The following is a 19,474-nucleotide window of genomic DNA, read 5'->3' as shown; positions in this document are numbered from 1 at the left end:
TGTCAATACTGATGACGTCATCAGAGGTCAAAGGGTCATTTTTTTTGGCCGAGGTGAAAATCTAGGGGTTTCGATCTTAAAATGGCCACTGGTACAAAACTAAAAGAGATAAATGGATGAAAATAACACTGATTTATGTTGACATATAGGGTAAGTTTTTTATAACAATAAACATTACAAATACCTTGAGGTTTTGGAATTAACCCCTTGTGTTTGAAACAGAAATTTCATTAAAATGACAATTTTCTGGATTTTCTAGCATTAAGACAAGACAACTCCAGGACTTTCTATATTATGATTTCAACCAGATATCTTATTGAAAAAGTTTACATTTATCTCTTAGAAGGTGTATTAACCCTTAGTGCACCAAATTAGTAACAGTGGATACATTTTAATCCTCAGTGTACGGAATGCCAAGTTTGTGGTAAAACTACGCATAAAAAAAACGTATGAGTAAATCTCTCAGGCTCTCTTTAGTGAGTTATGGGTACTATAGTATTCCTGCATTGTATTGCTTAAGAACAGACAGTATCTCTTGAAATTCGTAGATGAGGGAACAAAGGTAAGACAAACAATCATTGATTTCACTGATAAGTGACGACATGTATGTTGCATAATGAGATAGTGGGGCAAAACGGGATAGTGGATTTCTGCTGTCCCTAATGAGTTACCATCTGTCGAAGGATGGCCTATCTATTCCTTGAAAAATAGCAGAGCTTTTGTTTTGAGCAGATAAAGGAGAACCTATGATAAAAAACCGATGCCTGCTGTCTAACATGTCTAAGGCTGTGACATAGCGTGTTTGCCTCATGACTCCTCCTGATCAATCCTGGTTATTTTTCAGGCTTTTTCTGGTCCTTGGCCAACTATGGCAATGGCAGAGGATGGAACGCTGCACGTTGGACAGAAGAGAGGGCGTCCCGTTGGTGACACGGACTATGGAATTTGTATCATATGTCAAAAGTCAACACAAATTTGTTTGTCAAATCTCACGAAAGCTGGCTACCCTGGTTTATTGCATGCAGTGTCCAATTTGGATGATAATGTTGCACGCCGCCTCACTGAAGATATTGTGGATGAAGATTTGTTTTTGGAGAAACGTCCAAAGTACCACAGTGTTTGCCATACCCAGAAGAATGGCCAACAAAATGGATGACAGCCGTGCAAACGAGAGTTCAGCACCAAGGGACAGAGAAACAATTCAGAAACTTCGAAGTGTCATAAAGGAAAATATGCTGAACCCGTTCAAGCAGTCTGAGCACCTCGTGAACATCTCTACCGCGAAGTTGGCTTCCTCTAATGATGTCATCGAAGCAAAAGAAAGAGGTCTTGAAGCCTTGAAGAAAGCAGAGAGTGAGAAGGCCTTCAAAGTGCAGCCTGTGCGTCTTAAGACCTTCACTGCCAAGCAGAAAGTAACCTCTCTGGCCAGGAAGGAAAATAAGCTGCATATTGAGAAGAGCACAGTTTCTCGGAGTTTGTGCTTTGCCACAAGCCTCAGCAACAAAGAAAAAACTAATGCTTTTTCACATGAGTGGGCCGATTACTCAAGTTCCCTTTTACAACCAGATGAACACCACCCTTCTGGTTACGCCATGCGAACCAGATAAGATATCTGGTTAAAATCATAATATAGAAAGTCCTGGGGTTGTCTTGTCTTAATGCTAGAAAATCCCGAAAATTGTCATTTTAATGAAATTTCTGTTTCAAACACAAGGGGTTAATTCCAAAACCTCAAGGTATTTGTAATGTGTATTGTTATAAAAAAAACTTAACCTATATGTCAACATAAATCAGTGTTATTTTCATCCATTTATCTCTTTTAGTTTTGTACCAGTGGCCATTTTAAGATCGAAACCCCTAGATTTTCACCTCGGCCAAAAAAAATGACCTTTTAACCTCTGATGACGTCATAAGTATTGACCTACTCATTTGCATAGTACCATTCGGTAGGTCTTATCAAGACCTTTCTAATGATACCCAACATGCATGGTTCCCTTTATAGTAAACCTGTTGAAATCAAATTTTGATTTCCCTTACCCATAACTTTTGGGCTCAATTATGTGGTCCCTTAAGTTCAAATAACCCCCCAAAATTTGGATTTCGCAAGAGCAAATGCAGAGCAGACCAAACTATTCCTGTGCGGGATGCCTCGGCCTACACAAATCCACCCATGGAAATTTTATAGCAAGCCGGTACGGAAAAATCCTTATTTTGCATAATTTTGAGGTCTGGCTCCCCTTCTAATTGCATTGTATTTATGCTCCCCTAAGATTCCATGCCAAATGTTTTACACGTCATAATGACGTCCAGGGCGTCCTTTCTTAACGTTGTCCCGGTTAACATTGTTTCCTTATAACGTCGATAATAATTAGATACCAAGGACTTCGTCGTTGAGATAAACTTTATTTTGGGTTTATTTTGAGATAAATTGATCCATTTAACGTCGGTTTTCAGGAACGTAACCACGACGTTAACCGAGGACCAAGTATAATTACAGTTAAATTAATCAAATCTCTGAAGCTTGGATAAAAGGCATGAATTTTAATTTAATAACTCTCGGGATCTTTGGAATCAATCTAATCTAATTTTCGAACTAATCAAGGGGTTACTAATTTCACATAACAGCCGCTGTATTACAAGTGACTGAACATCGGAGTTTGAAGGTTGGATAGATATTCAGTGTCTCTGTTTGTTTCCCCAGAGGTTTGGCACCTTTTATGGAGATCCTGCGACTTCCCACAGAAACTTACTGTCCACCTTTGTGAAGCACGAGCTTGAAAACCAGGTACCATGTGCACCGCTAATCACCTTTCTTAGTCAATTTAATTTTCATTTTAAACATAATTGACTATGTTCAAAATATTGTTCTGTGCAGGATTGAATCCATGCCTTGCCGGACAAAGCCGTCTGGATTAGTAGATCTTTTATTTTTCATTTTAGAAGAATCTGACGTCAATCTTACAAAGGAGTTAAATTAATTCGGCAGACATTGAAATATTGAAAGTTTTGGTAAAGGTGATTGAAAGAGGACTAAGACTAGAATGGCACTCAGTAGAGTGTATACCTCTGCCAGGTGAACAGTTTACGTTGTGTAACCCAGAGTAGACCAGAAAATCACAATACAGAATCGCATTTAATCAAAATCATCCGGCGACAACTTTTTAAGATACACTGCTATATGTCGTTTTTGGCCCTATCTCCCAATGGTGAAGAATCACATAAAAAATTCTACTAGGCGGATCCGGATCCAGATCTTCACCAAAATTGAATCGATTCTTCCTTGTCACACACACAACCTGTCCACAAAGTTTCGTCCAAATCCGTCCATAACTTTTTGAGACATCCTGCTATAGGTTCGTTTTAGCCCTATCTCTCAATGGTGAAAAATCCCTTTAAAAATTCTTCTAGCCGCATCCGAATCCGGATCTTCACCAAAATCTAATTATTTCGTCCTTGTCACATGCGCTACATCTCTGCCAAATTTCGTCCGAATCCGTCGACAGCTTTTTGAAATATTTTGTTCACAAACGGGCAAACAAACAGACAGACAGACAGGGTGAAAACATAACCTCCATCCACCTTTGGTGGCGGAGGTAAAAAGTTGTAAATATAGCAACAACCAGTATAGTTGTATACCAGAAAGATCAGCAAGGAAAGCCATTTTAATTTTGAGGCAATGCCGAGTGAAGTATTTCACAAAGAAAGGAAAATGCTCGATCGTGTTCCGAGGCTAGAGGAGCATTTAGGAGATCCCTCACTTCTTGTGCTATTTATGACTGGAGAGATCCAACACAACAAATATATCTCAGTAGACGTTTTTCCTGTAATACTAGTATACCCCTAGATAATAACAATTTAAAAAATTATTATATTGCAATTTGTTTGAAGATCAACCAGACATTGACTGGACTAGACCCAGAGCAGTTGTTGTTGTTGTTGTTGTTGTTGTTGTATAGTCCCAGACAGTTTTCTCGAACAAGCCTGCAGCATGGAGACAGCCGTTCGATCCAGGAAGCAGGGAAGAATGGGGAAGATTTGGCCCCAGACTTCCATTGGGGGCACAACCTCCACGAAGAGGCATCCACGATAGTTGTACCCATAGCAGTTGTGGAATGGGTTGTCCGAAGGCAACTTGTGCCTGAATGGTAAACGTAATCATGGGAATGTATCAAAAAAAATCAAGAACTATGGTAAAGATCAACTTGGGATCCACTGAAATGTTTGAAGTCATTGTAGGATTACACCAGGGATAATTTTAAGTTGTGTCCGTTTTTTAATAGTGATGGAAGAATTGATGAAGAATAAAAGGGTTGAGATTCCCATACAAGTTATTGTACACTGATGACTTGGTATTGAATGCTGAAAGTAATGAAAAAGAAACAAAAGAGATGTTTCAACAATTTAATTAAGTGCATTAGAGCAAGTTTTGCATGTGAATATTTAAAACAAAGGTTATGGGAAGAAGGGAAAGAAAACAGACGTTGGCCTTGTTCGATCTGTAGAAAAGAAGTTGGAAGGAGTTGAATGTAGGCAGTGTTATAAATGTTATTACAAGAGGTACACAGGAAATTTGGTAAAGAAAGCTGGGATTTTCTTATACTGTATAAATGATGCCAGGATCAATCACGTCCAGAAAAAGATGATCAAAAGGAAGTACTTCTGACCTCATACTTGAAGTTGCAGAAGGTCAAACTTTTTTGTTACCTTGGACACAAGATGGAGGCATCAGGAGGAGCAGAACTATTAGATCAAGAATAATGTCGGCCTGAAAAAGGTGGAGAAAACTAGGTGATATCACGAAGCACAGAAACATTCCATTATCTGTTAAAAGTTACAGCTTATAAAGCGCCTGTATCAAAGCAGTATTGATGTATGGAAGCAAAACAGGGCAATGCAGATCAAAGATATAAAAGGACCGTTAGGATTAGCACAACTGCCAATAAAATCTAGTAGGCCTACAACTGCAAAGCAAGGCAAGGCTCAGGTGCAACCTTTTTCCCACCAAGTGGCCTTCATCGAGGTTAACTAATTGACTGTATGACGATTCCAGATTAACTTCCTGGATGAATATCTTGGTAGTCAAAATGTTGGGCATGAGTCTTGTCTTGTTGTACAGGTGTTCTGTTTTGTGTGCCTTCGTTATTGATCGAAGGTTGGTAACCGTTTTGTGGGAATGCATCCGCCAAGACAGACAGATTATCCTTAGACTTTATTGCATTCTTCTTCCCACACTATTTTCCTTGATTCTTCTCCTAACCCACACTCGTCCACTTCTCGAACCCACACTCTTCTCCTTGATTCTTCTCCTAAACCACACTCGTCCACTTCTCGAACCCACACTCTTCTCCTTGATTCTTCTCCTAAACCACACTCGTCCACTTCTCCAACCCACACTCTTCTCCTTGATCCTTCTCTTAACCCACACTCCAAACACACACCCGGACGGTTACGTGCGTCTGCAGGGTGGTCCATGCTGTGCCATCCCAGAGGCTGCCCATCCCCGGGATGACTGGCATTTAGTGAACTGTCTCTGGTCTAAGCAGCCATTGCTTAGCTAATGCTTTTTCAGCTGGCACGACCACGCAATTGTTGTTGACCCCCGTCGCACCGCTGAGCGAAAGGGGGACTATGGTTTTCCCCTCCGTCCGTGTGTGCGTGCGTCCGTGCGTGCGTGCGTGCGAACGTGTGTGCGTGCATCCGTACGTGCGTGCGTAAGCGAAGGACCAAATTCTAATTTGGTGTGTGGGTGCAACCCACGTCAAAATCCAAGATGGCCGCCGCCATGTATGTCTGACGCCATGTATGTCTGAACCTTGTGAGCGGAATATCTTGAAACATAAGCGAAGTACCAACTTCTAATCTGGTGTGTGGGTGTATCTAGGCATAAGGAAGAACGCTAATGAAAATTGGGTCGCCACGTCAAAATCCAAGATGGCCGCCACCTTATATATGTCTGAACCTTGTGAGTGAAATATCTTGAAAAATAAACGAACCTCTAACTTCTAATCTGGTGTGTGGGTGTATCTATGCATAAGGAAGAACGCTATTGAAAATTGGGTCGCCACGTCAAAATCCAAGATGCCCGCCTTGCGTCTTCCACTTTGTCAACTCACATCACTTCAACGACGGGGGACCTAGGCGTAACGCTTGTTCTCTCTTAGCTTGCCCCATTGTGCCCCGCTGTACTCTGAGATAGCTCTTCTATGCTGCTGCTATGCTCTTTTAGCGGAGTCGTTCTCGGATTGACTGTGCATGGGCGCCTGCCTTCCATGAATCACTCTCTCCCTACTGCTGTATTCACCGACGTGGGCTCTATACTTGTGCTTTACTCACATGGACTAGCATCGTGGTGCACTGGCTCTCTTCCAAGTCAATTTTTCTGTTGTGCACATGGCTTGAGGCTCCACACAGCCCTTCATGGACTTGGTAGTTCCTGATCCTTGGCTAGTCTTTTGGTAAATCCTCCCGTCTTGCCAGCTCATTCCGCAGAGTCCGGCTCTGCCTGATGTACTTTTATATCTGTGTCGATTTTCACCTTTGTAATTTGACTCTCTCGCCACCATGCGGTTCTTTCTCCTCTGGCCTTGCTCAGCATTAAGCAATGCTTGATAACCTATCAAGATACTGAAAGTAGTGTATATGCTCTCGGAAAAGGAACAAATATTTCAGTTTTGCAACTGAAAACCTTGAAAATGTGCAAGTATTTCTGTAGGAACTCTAAAATGCTCACTCACCCCAAATACCATGCATCTTTTTGTACCTTCAGAAGGAATCAACTGAGTGGGATGGCCATCTTCCTGCAGTTGCCCATCTTATCCTACTTCAACATGCCTGTCAAAATGGTTTGACCTTTCCGCAGCAATCATTGATGTAAGGTTCCTTGTGTAAGATCTGCTCCTTTTTTGTCTCTCACAGTACACATGCCCATACATACTGGATATAAATATATATCAAATGAATTCATATTGAGTTCTCCAACCATCAATTAAATCCGCCTTTAAATAAAGCTGAACACACCATTCAAAGTAGTGTCCCGGAAACTCAAACTCATGATTTTAATGTGCTAATGGTGTAGCTTTTCTTCTGATTCAGTTATTCAATTTAACAATTCAAACTCAATGTTGGGTTCATTAAAACGTGGTACTTGGGGACAACATTATCACAATGTATTGTTATGTTTGTAGGGGGTAGGCAGTGATCACCTTAGACCAGGTAGATTTGTATAGATTAGTGTGCTCCAATTGTCGTGAAGAAGAAGAACCACCAAGTAGGGATCCGGTAGACCGTGTGTTCAGATTAAGGTGTATCTTCGTCCCCATTACGAGGAGTGGGGTATGTTAATTAGCACAGGGATTATGGATAAATTATCCCTTGTACGTTGTTACCTCTGTATCTATGCCTTTGTTCCTTTTAAGAACACACCTTAGACACGTAGCCAGAATCCCACATTTAAATGCCCTAAAAGAAACCTACCGGAGGCCAGGACATTGAGCGCTGCCGCTAATTACATTGACGATGGATAGCAACATCGAAGCAGGCAGGTCCATGGGGCCACGCCCAGGAAGGTAGTGAGTGGTCAGGGTTGTGATTGACGTGGAGGACTGTTAAGAAGCAACTCGCAGATTGGCAAAGCACGGCCGATGTCGTCAGAGAGTGGCGTGTAAAATAGTTGGAGCGGCGGACATCATCCCTTCTCGTTCTGGATGCCATAGTGAACGGTCGTGATTGCTCCTCTCCTCCCACCTTCTCGACGTTTTGGGTCTGGCAGTAACGTTGTGGGCTGGGATCTCCTCCTCGTTCCCCTGTTCGTCTGGCTCCTGGGCATTGAGAGCGAACATTCCCTCTTGCGCCTCTCGTTCCAAAAGCGATATCGGACTGTTGTGTTTCCCTCTCTGCACGGGGAGGCTTCATCGTGGGCAGCCGTGTTCCGGCATCGGCTGGTGGTCATGGGGCGGGAGAGCCACAGACCGAGGGCTGCAGTTTCACACCAAGGACGATGAAGACAGGCATGGCTGGGGGAGCGAGCTGCACGCGGTTTGATTCGCGTGAAAAGCTTGTTTCGCGCCAGTGGGCGCGGTATCGTGAACGAGGGCGTACTGAGGCCTAGCAGCGCGGGAGCAAGCGGATTTCCTGCCAACACCAGAGCCGCATCCAGACTGCGTGCCCGGGGCCTGGACGATTCCTGGCGAGACGCACCAGCGATCAGAGCTAAGTGCACTAAATAACCACACACCTTAATTTTATCCACCATTAATTTTATCCTTTGTCTGTGTTTGTGTCTGCTGTGGAGACGTCCCAATTTAGGAAATGATTTGACCGTGTTTTATTTTATATTACCGGCATTCCTTTTTAAAAAAGCCGGTATTTTTGGACATTTTCAGTCCGGTCTCGTGTGAGTTAATTTTTTTGCAGGTTTAAGGACTGCCAGTAGGATCCGTTCAGGTAAGTGCTCTTCTGCATCCTCCACCTCCTCCCTTCCCACATCCCCCCACGTGTATTAACTCCGCCACATTTTGAACCGAGTGCCTCGGAGTAAAGCTTGTTTGGCTATCCGTGCTGCCCCAAGGTCTTCATCACGAAGGGTAGTCACACGACAGTATTAATGTTTAATGGGTATGGATTATAAATTCTGCCTGCCACAAACATATATGAAGGAAATTGTTGCTGTACTTTTGGAAAGCAGACGATGGAATGTGTACAGCCATGAAGTGAAAGATCAGAACTTGCCATACTCTCTACTGATGCCAATCCTGTGTGATCTGGAGAACAGTGATCCTCAGCTACTGCAGGAAGTAAGTATGAGATGTCTCTGAAAAGAGAGGTTGTGTGCTGTTTAAGCAGTCTTGTTGCAAGGATTACACCGTGTGGCTTGGCTTTGCCTTCCCAGTAGCAGTAAAGACAGGAACTTGTAACTTGACCAGCTTGCCGGTGATTACTTGCCCACTCCATATTTAAACAAGTGGCCTGTGGGCCAGGCTGTCATTCTGGGAGGGAGCAGGCTATGGCAATGGGGAGCCATTGGCTGTTGGCATCTCTTTGCTGCTGTGGGCCCCATTGAAGGGAGCCAGAGAGGGGTCCTTGGTTCAGTGTATGGGACCGCTCAGCACCAGATGTGAGCAGCCCACATTCACAAACTTGGCTGTGCGGAGTGTCTGGGTTGCATCCGGCCAATTGTGAGGCATATCGTTCACAGCTCAGCTCATGGTACCACTCTGAGTGTCCTGCATAGTGTCTGACCTCTGCCACTGCCAGAACCATGTTGGGATGCTCATGACTGCCAAGGAGCTCCACACCATGCAGTTTATGTGTGGTAGGAGGGAGAATAGCTGTGCGTGGACCGTGTGCTTTCTGCGGCTGCCATGTCAAGAGGCACTATTGCATGCACTTTGAGGGAGGGAATGAGAGATTGAGGTGCCCTCAGCATTGTCTCAGGAGGCTGTCTTTTTTTCTGAAGAGGTTGCCATCCCAGCCATTGTCTGGGGTGGTCGCTGGTCAGGGTCACATCGATAGACTCATGTTCATGACTATATGGGTATGCCACAAGTGCTGGGTAGGTTATGCTGTGCACATGTGTGTGGTGTGCAATGGGCCCAATGTAGCGGCCCTTCAGTGGTGATGGTTGCCAACGCTTTGGGAAGCTGTCCACGATCCGCCACAACAGTCCCCAAGGAGGCATGGCTGGCCAAGTCTCTGTCCGAAGGACAGGTCATCTCCATGGAACCAGACTTGTCATGGACGAGGTAACTTGAGGAGACGCAGCACGGAGCAAAATCCGGCCATTTGGAGGCTTACTGCTTTGTGTTAATTTTTGTGCTTTTGTTTTTATTGCTTTGCTTTCATTTTTGTTTCTGCTTTCTTTTGGGATTTTTAACGACATCGTGGGATCTTTAACGTCCACCAACTATTGCTATCACAGCTTTTTCCTAGCTTGTGAGGTGTACAGGTGATGATTGTTCAAAAATGGCTTTGTACTGTCCGACAGGTTTGCGCAAAGGCTTCTTGGTTGCCCTTGAGGTGTCTCTTATTGGTTCGATATTTGGCCAGACTAAAAATTGGCAATATTGGTGCTTCCATGCTTTGACAACACAGTGCATTTTTTACTTTGCAGATTCTGTGCTAAAAACCAAACCAGACAGTGATGAAGAGTGTCATTACACTCTCGATCACTGCCCGGTAACATTTCCCAAGAACGGTGATGCTGACATGAAAACTCTTCACTCGCCTTAGGAAGTACAACCGCTTTTGAGCCTCCTTCACACAGTGATCGATATTCACCTCCAAGGCTAGATCATCTGAAATATGGATATTGACGAATTTAAAGGATTCGACAATTTCAACCTCGGCAGCATCAATATAATCAATTGCCCAGAGTGGGCCGACGGTCATCTCTTGAGGTTGTAGTTCAGACGTCTGCTGGTTTTGGGGCCTCCCTGGGAGAGGCCATGATCATGGTCACATCATTGTAAAGAACTCCCCATGTGGAATAACATATGTTAATGATGATGTCATAGGCACCTCCATCATGACGTCTTAATTCAACAAGTACAAAACTTCATGCGATCAAGATGAAATTTATTGAGCATCATCTCGGGATAAATTGGTGGCGAAAAAAAACAAAAACAATGACGTTATCGGTCACGTGGTTCGGCCACCCTATTTGTTTTAACACAAAAGCCTTAAAAAAAACACTGAAAACACGTCCTGGCGAGGGTCTGCAGTCTTTGATTGCTCTTTCTTGTTTATTTTGTTTTATTGATGTTGAGCACTAAGTTGTTGTCTGAGCAGCAACGCATTACAATTCGATCTGCTGGTGACAATTACCTTGTTCGCCATTGTGAATCAGTCCCACAACAGTTGTATCATCTGCAAACTTTACAATCAAGCAATTTTCAAGGGATGCCACACAATAAAGACCTCTTGTGTAGAAACTCAGTGGAAGACTTGATCTGATTACTCTCATGAATCTGTATTCCAGGTTGGACTGGAGGTATATTAGACTTCATGAACTCCTCTAATTTTGTCTTTTCCTGTCTTAGGAAAAATTTGCATCTGAAGGCTTTTGTGCTTTTCGTGAGGGCTGTTCGCAAAGTTTGGTTGATCTTCGTTCGCGTTACCCAGCCAATGCACTCAAAACACCCAAAAGGTTGGAATCATTCCTAAGGTGAGAGCAGAGGGGGGAGAGTCCCATTTTGCATGTGTTGACTACTTTGCCCCTGTTGTTGTGCGATTGCTTAAGCATCAACACATTTACATTAATAAACACGTTTCAGAAGGTTTTGCCCATTATTGGTGTTCTGCAATCTTAAAAACGTTTTATTTTTTGGCCTGCATTGCTCTCATCTGGTTATACTGGCCATAATGTATGGCCTAACAAGATAGTGTTACTAATTGTACTTTTACAGGAAAGTCCCTTGTGATACCAGCGACATTCGTCTTCCAACTCTGTCATTCATTCCCTCCTTTAATCCTCACTAGCGAGGTACCCGTGCTATGCACAGGTGGGAGGCCAAAAGCAAACAAACAATGCGGAAACCGTGAATGCTAAACCATGGAACCAATAAATTATACATTCCTGTGCCACCTTCAGTCGAACATCAGATATTGATAGCCAGTTCGTGAATGACTTGGGCAAAAAACGTACCCAGTCTGAATGGTTCTATCCCCAGTCAATGGGGATGGCGAATCTGCATATGGCGAATCCGCGAATGTCATGGTTAGAAAATAGAAACCCCTACGTCATTTCCTCATTCTTATTGAAACTCAATATCTCTATTTTCATTCCAAACAGCATAACTCCAATCATACATTAATACTATAACAAAATACTGTGTTGCATCATGATTGTATTGAGATATTTATTAAACCAGCCCAATGTCGGCATCTGGTCACTTCTGGATTTGGGAGCATGTTCGTGTCGAGCCAATTTCAAAATCATAATTTTATTCAGGAACTTATAAAAGCTCCTACCTACCTTACGACGTCGCTGGGACTCCAAAAGGTTCCACAGAAGGTTTGGCGGGGCTCGACCCAAAACTGAGGGAGTAGTTTTGGGACGGACGGACAGATGGACAGACACTCCTGTTTTATGATATAGATTGCATTCTTCCAATTCTTGAATCATCACTTTTATCCCAGTGTTGCGTTTTCTGAATGGCGTACCAACCTGTCAAGGTAAAAAAACAAAATCGTAAGACTTCATTGTGCTGTGCCTGCATGAATGCGAGCTGAGACTTAACAGTTGGGTTCTGAAGCCCGTTTTCAGGCCTTGAAAGCCCCAGAGTGCTCTCTGGTGCATTCTCATCTTTTTCAGCTGATTTTATCAGCCCCTTTGGAGGTTCCCAAACAACACACAATCTTGTGAGCCAATGTTACTTATATAATGGATGACAGTTGTTACGTGTTCCTCCCCGAACCTCGATTACGGTGCTCCTCAGAGTCTCGAGAGGGAACGCGGCAGAAAGATTTGTAATTTTGAGTGTTCTAATAAACCATGGTAAAACCACACCAATGCAATTGTAGAACAAAACAAGTAATTGTATTAAGAACTCTCACATACACAATAATAACACTCTTAAAGAAAGTACAATGAAAATGTCACTTGCATCAAATGAACAATACATGTGATGATACCATCATTCCCCAATGCTCTCAAAGCAATAAACTCACGATACGACAAACGTGAGTGGAATGTAACATTCCCCAAAGTCCCTGCACTAATCCCCACGCTGGTTGAAGCCATGCAGAACGACGAGGACAGGCATGTATCGGCACGGAGGCGGACGAGGAGTTACAAGGTGAGAGGTCGATACGGCAATTGAGCCGATATGTAAACCAACAGCAATCAACACGATGATGTTGATATGGGAATTCCAATGACAAAACGAGCTGCACCAAGCAGACAGTCTCTTCGAGTACAAAATGGCGGATCGACCTGTAATGGAGGCGCTGGCTCCCTCCAACAATAACTCACCCTTGGTGATAAAACCTGAGACGCAGGTTTAATTGCAATCGCAATATGTGGCGATGTCACGGACAATCCCTTTCCCGGGAAGCCTCAACTCATTCGTGACCAATATCAAAAAAGTCCGCTCACAGCCTCGATGCGACTCACAGCTATCTCTCTCCTCCTCTCCCTGCCGATCTCGATCTCTCTTCTCTTTCGGTTCCTTTGCCACGTTTTCCTTTTTCCTTCACAAACATTTATTTTTACCTTTTACTAAAGTCATCTCCATTTCACACAAAAATCTTAACAACAATATTACCCGAAACTAAAAATCCTACAAGTATATAATAACTACAAAGGTGGAAGTGACGGATCCGTAACACAGTGTACTATTTTCAAGAAGACGTTAATGTGTTGGTGTCCTATTCTGTTGATGAGGCTGAACACTCTCTCCTCACCAGCATTGCTCTTTAGGATAATCAGAATCTATTTGCCTACTTTTGACAGATACTTGAATCTGCATGAAGCATCACAGTTCTTAACATCTGATATGTAACCCCATATCATATCCATTCTGTGATACTGTTTCTCCTCCGTGTGTTCTGCCCTTCCTCATACACTATCGCGTTTCCCAGACTACATCAGGAATATCATGCTTCTCAATAAGTTGGTAGTCAACAAGTTCCTCTTGCAGATTATCCATTTATGCAGGTGTAAGCTGAAGCTAGTTCTGAGTACTTTACACAGAAAAATTCCACCGAGTCAAATGTGCATTCTTCCTTCCTTTCAAAATGCATGCATGGTTGAGGACACTACTTCATCAAAGGGCAATTTCCATTAGGCCTGAGAGGCAGATTTCACATAAAATGCTCTTACACTTTTATAGAACTTCCTTTTATCAGCAACACAAATGTCACTTTCATCAATAAATGTTCTTTCAGTCTCTGACTTTTTTTTACTGTTCTAACAGTGAGTTTAAAGTCATCTAAGTGGTTTGTAGAACGCCACCGTTGTCATGCATATCATCTACCTGTTTTATGGCATCCAATGTCACTACCTTTCTAAGCAACTTTTTGACGTTTCATGACAACTTCATGGTAATTAACAGTCACAGAACACAAAATTATTTAAGAACACCTTTATGTTTGGGGTTTTTTCTACTCTACTCCCTACGCCAGTACACTATTGAAAAACGTGGAAAATGTTTGCAATTTTCAACACGAAAGTGAAAAATGCTAAAAACTTTCCATTTGCTTGCAGAAGGCCGACAACCCCATGAGATTAGCTTGCGTGGCCTCGGGAGCGAGACCGGATCTAAAATCATGAGAATCAAACTTAACATGTAGGAGTCGACTTGTAAAGACTTATGGTCATAGATATGACAGTCCAACACTTACTGTAGATCAACAGACAATGCCTCGGACTCGGGATGGCTTTGGATGTCAACTTGTGCTTGGCCCACGAAACGTCATGGCTAAAGTGAGGCCTAGAAGTTCGAGAGACTAAACCTCTTTCAGCGGATGACCAAGGAAATAGATAGGTAAGATTGTTTGATGATCCTTTCGGATTGAGAGGGTGAGACGGTGACATCCTTCAGGAATGAAGGACATGTTCCATTTATCAGACTAGCATCCAATCAATTCCGAATCAACAGACAGTGATGCAGTTGCAATCTACCAAACAGTTGTTGTTTCATATGCAGCCTGTGGCTGCTGGTTGCATCATTTCTCTGGAAGCGCGTTTGTGCCGCTGATGCAGTGCCACAATTACCAGTGAGCTGGTACTCAATTTACCGACCTCGGAAGGATGACGGGTTGAGTCAACCCCCCTGGTGTTAATTAAACGATCGACCGGGATTCAAACTCAGGATCCTTGGATCACAAGCCAGCACCATAATTGTTAAGCCAACACCAGGCTCACGTGAAGGTATTTCCAGACAAAATCAATATCATGTGTAATGGAGTTGGTCGCCCAATCCTTGAGAGAGGGTAGATTGTAATCGCTGCCAGATGGCCTGTGCGAACAGCCATATTCTCCATCGTTGAGGTTGCTCAAATTGTGTTCCTTGCCCATGCTTATTCAGAAGTTTTTAAATTTTATTACAACCAAACCAAACAAGACTTTGTGGACACCCTGCATATAAAATGCATTAACGGTTTCCATGAATATTAAGCTTGTCCTCGGTAAATGGCAAACCTACTTTTCTCTGAGCTTGAATAAAAGCAATTGTTTTGTGATTTGAGACATAAAAGCAATGGTCGTAGTTGGGGTAGTTGGGAAGTGTTCAGAGCCACAAAAAGCAGTAGCAACCTTTTTATTAGTCTTGCATAAGGACAAGGCTCAGGTCTGACATTTCGACCACTTGAGTGGCCTTAGTCACTGGTCTGAGGCCGTTCATTGGTTGAAACATCAGACCTGAGCCTTGCCCTTGTGCGAGATGTAAGTGTTGGTTGCTGCTGGGTGTTTTTCTGATATGACACAGAGTTGAATGGCATTCATAATAAAATCTATATTGTATTGTTGTTTTCATTCATGCAGATGTTTGGTTCTGGTGCTGAAATCGAAGAGAATGAACATTTTCTTGCAAGAAGATACCAATACGTTTGTTGTTCGACCAATCCAGGTAAAAAATATCATGCATTCTAAAAGTGAACACAACGTAAACTTGACAAATTCTGGATGCTCAAGATGCCCCAACACTTAGGAGGCCATTTGACGAGGAATGAGGGAGACGAAAGGTCAATCTTTGTATGATGCTTTATGGAGTCCTCTTTTAGCTGTTAAAACTCTTTGGCAGAAAAGTCAACAAGGTAATGAGTGGTCCAATGCAAAACCTAGTTTTTCTCGAAACTGGCAAGGAAGATTCCATTGTAATCTTCAGCAAAGTGTTGACAGAACACCACTGAATATGGATTGACTTGTGTAATAATGTCTTTCAAGCTTTTTGCATGAACCATATCCTATGATTAACAATTACCATGCATTTTGGATATATATTTTTTGGGAAAAGGTTTTTGGACAGAAAGAGAAAAGGAGACAGAGCACAAACGGAACAGGGGGAGCTAGGCCGGAGACGAGTCAGTAGAAGACAGAAAGACCGCTAGCCTGCCTGCGGTGAGAGAGTGAAAGGCCCTCAGAATCGGCTTCATCGTGGGAGATTCCAATGATTCTAAAAGCCTTGGATTCTACAGCGTAACGCTGAGCTCGGTTTGAGGCAGAAGCACCAGCCCACAGGGGAGAGAAGTACTCCATTGAGCTGCAGATGAAAGCTTTGCATGTGGTGAGGAGCTTAGAAGTGACCAGAAAGGACTTCACACGACAGAGGATGCCCATCGAAGGCACGTGATATGTCAAGTGAGATGGCTCTGATTTTCTGTTTGGCATTGAGGGCCTCCATCCATTGTCGAGACAGCAGAAACAGCATGTCCAAAGTAGAGTAGACCTGGTCTGAATCCAACTTGATGATCCGAGATCAAGCCATTAGAGAAGAGGAAGGATTTGATGTCGGAAGTGATGATTGATTCCATGACCTCGCTGATAATTGCGAGCAGGCTGATTGGTCTGTAGTTGCTAGGATCTGTTTTTGCACCTTTTTGTGTAACGTGGTAATGTTGGCTGATTTCCAAGCAGATGGCAGATGACATTGAGCAAAAAGAACAGAGAGCGGGTGAGATAGAGCTGCAGATCAGGATTTTAGGACCTATGGACTGATGCCGTCTGGTCCAGTTGCAGAATCAGAGTCAAGTTTTGACAGAAACCTCTCCACCTTGTCAGGAGGGAAGGAGTCCGGAAGCAGCTGGGCTCGACTGGGTAAGGTGGGTACAGAGAGAGATGGGTTTGGGACACAAGATTTTGAGGCAAACACAGAGTTGACATTCAGCTTTTTTCACGTGCGGTGTCAACTGTGTAGCCGTTTGAGGTAAGGGAGGGGATGGAGGGGGAACAAACACCAGAAACAGATTTGACCAGACGCCACCAGGATTTGAAGGAGGGAGACAGGTTTGAGAGTTGAATTTATGATCTGCGACATGGTCTCGTGGCCATATTTGATTGAAAATTAAAATGTAAAACATCTTCTTCAGAACTGCTTCGCAGATGAATGCGAACCCTCATACATATGATGAACTAGCCATGGGGAATAAAGTTTGAATTTTTTTTTTCTATTCATTTTCATTGATGCAATGAGATTGCCGCAAGATTAAAGAATAAGAAATGTAGTTTACGTGGGGTAATTTTTGGAAACTTAATTATTATTATTCTGTTGCAGGAAGGCAACATCATTTGGTTTAATGAAACAAACACACAAGTTAAAGAGAAAGAAGTGAGTATACTTGTGAGCATCACATTTAAACATCCAGACAAACTGAATCAGATGAAGTCTTTTTTCAATCAGCCAATTCATATTCTTTGGTTTTTTTTTCAATTAGCTATTTCATCGATGAGGTTCATGCAGGAGCTACAACACAGAAAGGATAAGGGTGCAACAGTACAAAAGGAACAGGAGAAAGAGAGGGGGAAAAGCAACAACAGGGCCAAGGGACAAGATAGACGGAGATGGACAAACAAGAGATATGGGGAGACATGATAGGTAGGGGAGGATCCAGAGTCGGCGTCAGAACAAATCTAATCGGGGGCATTAGGGTAACCGCTGGGGGGGGGGGGGGGGGCACAAACTGCCGTTCGAGAACTCAATCTATGATGTAAATGCTTAATAATAAGAGTTTGCCGTCAACAACCAACACACCAACCCAGTTACAATTTTAAAACATGCTGCAAAGTCTCTCTCTTTCACACAAACATACACACACACACACACACACACACACACACACACACACACACACACACACACACACACACACACACACACACACACACACACACACACACTGTGCCTCCACACTGCACAAAATATAGCCTACGTGCAAGCCACGTCTCTGTCTCTCACTCTTTCACTATTTCACTATTTCACTATTTCACTCTTTCACTCTTTCACTATTTCACTCTTTCACTCTTTCACCCTTTCACTCTTTCACAATTTCACAATTTCACTCTTTCACTATTTCACTCTTTCACTATTTCACTCTTTCACTCTTTCACTCTTTCACTCTTTCACAATTTCACTCTTTCACTATTTCACTCTTTCACTATTTCACTCTTTCACTCTTTCACTCACTGCACTGTGCGCGTCATTGGACCATCATTTGAAATAGACTATTTTTCTCCACTCTTACCGAATAAATGCAGACAGACCCAAAAATCATTCAACATTTTGCATAATAATCATGAAAGCCAAGGCTGACAGCATAAAGTGAATTAAACGCATGGCTTACCTTCAGAAGAGCTGCAGGCGGCGAGTGTTGGTGCTGAACCTCCTAAGAATGGTGTCCTTCCTCTCAGTTGTGCATTTTCGGGTTAAGTCCCTCTCAAACGCTGGCTGAACCAACTGGGCCTTTCTTTTGTGGAGCATTGCGTGTCTGTGGTCCGAAAATACGTTTCTCAGAGTGGAGAATGAATTCTCGCACATTGCTGTGGAGGCGCCAAATGTTGAGGCGTGTTTGAAAGCAGTCAGTACACTGGCCATTCCGATCACACGTGTGTGGTACTCTGAGAGCATGTGCTGTGTAGTCCAATCCCCCTCGATCGGCTGTGATTGTTTTTGTGAGCTGAAAAACTGTTTAGCAACTTCGTGCTCTGTCTCAATTATCGGCGATCGTGACAGGTCCATAATATGCTTCACAGTCTTTACATCAAGAAATGTATCACTTTCTGGATTCAGTGCAACAAGTGCACCAGCTAACTGTGAGTTCCACTCGCTGAATCTGTGATCCATCTCTCCAAGCACTGAATCAATGGTGTTGTGGTGCAGTCTCTGAAGTTCTGTTTTTTCGTCATCGTCCCTGTGTCCTGTAGTTCCCATAACGACATACTCATCCATATTCGTGTTCGCTTTGCGTCTCCGTTTGGGGATCGCGGGTCTCAGTGATGCGCTGGCAGCCGTGGCCATGTCCCACACCTTATTACACTCCTCGTCAATGAGCAAACTACTTCCGCAAATGTGACCTGATGCAAATATGACCAACAGGGTGTGTGTTTTTCTTTTCTTATTTTTGTTTTTATTTCATTTCATTTAGCGAAAAGATTTTCACTTTTAATATGATAAATATAAATTAATTAATAAAACGCAAAGTTTGGCGCCAAAGGCTTGGCCTGCGGGTGGGGGGGGCGGGGGGGGGCACAATAACTAATTTGGGGGCGCATGGGCCGCGAATGCCCCCCCCCCCCCCATGACGCCGACCCTGGGAGGATCCATGGGGTGTACAAGATGGATACAGAAGCAAACTCTCAGGAGAAAAAACTGGACATTTGGAAGGAGGTGTGCTTGGGAGGGGATGTGGGGAGTGGTGGTTAATGGCAGTATAAAAGATCATGGTTTTGGATGGGGGATGATCTGAAATGGTGGTGAACAGCTGTCTTGAAGACTTGGAGGGAAGAGTGATAATGAAAATGATGTGGAAGGTGGTTCCACAG

General features: G+C 43.3%; 1 protein-coding gene across 4 annotated transcripts in view; it reads left to right on the top strand.

Moving 5' to 3' along the window:
• The window catches only part of LOC137424766 (BAI1-associated protein 3), a 180,441-nt gene that overhangs the window by 47,311 nt on the left and 113,656 nt on the right, over positions 1–19,474 (top strand). For all 4 annotated transcript variants that reach the window (XR_013623070.1, XM_078775902.1, XM_078775904.1 and 1 more), the window contains exons 10-15: positions 2,702–2,785; positions 6,767–6,870; positions 8,684–8,792; positions 11,037–11,161; positions 15,482–15,566; positions 17,211–17,264. Coding sequence is in view for 3 of the 4 variants with exons in the window: in XM_078775902.1 (XP_078632028.1) it covers positions 2,702–2,785; positions 6,767–6,870; positions 8,684–8,792; positions 11,037–11,161; positions 15,482–15,566; positions 17,211–17,264 (561 nt within the window). In the remaining variant the exon portion in view is untranslated. The remainder of the gene's footprint in view (positions 1–2,701; positions 2,786–6,766; positions 6,871–8,683; positions 8,793–11,036; positions 11,162–15,481; positions 15,567–17,210; positions 17,265–19,474) is intronic.

Source organism: Myxine glutinosa, chromosome 4 (genome assembly GCF_964187855.1).
Source record: "Myxine glutinosa chromosome 4, kmMyxGlut1.1, whole genome shotgun sequence".
NCBI lineage: Eukaryota > Metazoa > Chordata > Myxini > Myxiniformes > Myxinidae > Myxine > Myxine glutinosa.
This window is presented reverse-complemented; position numbering and strand designations above follow the sequence as displayed.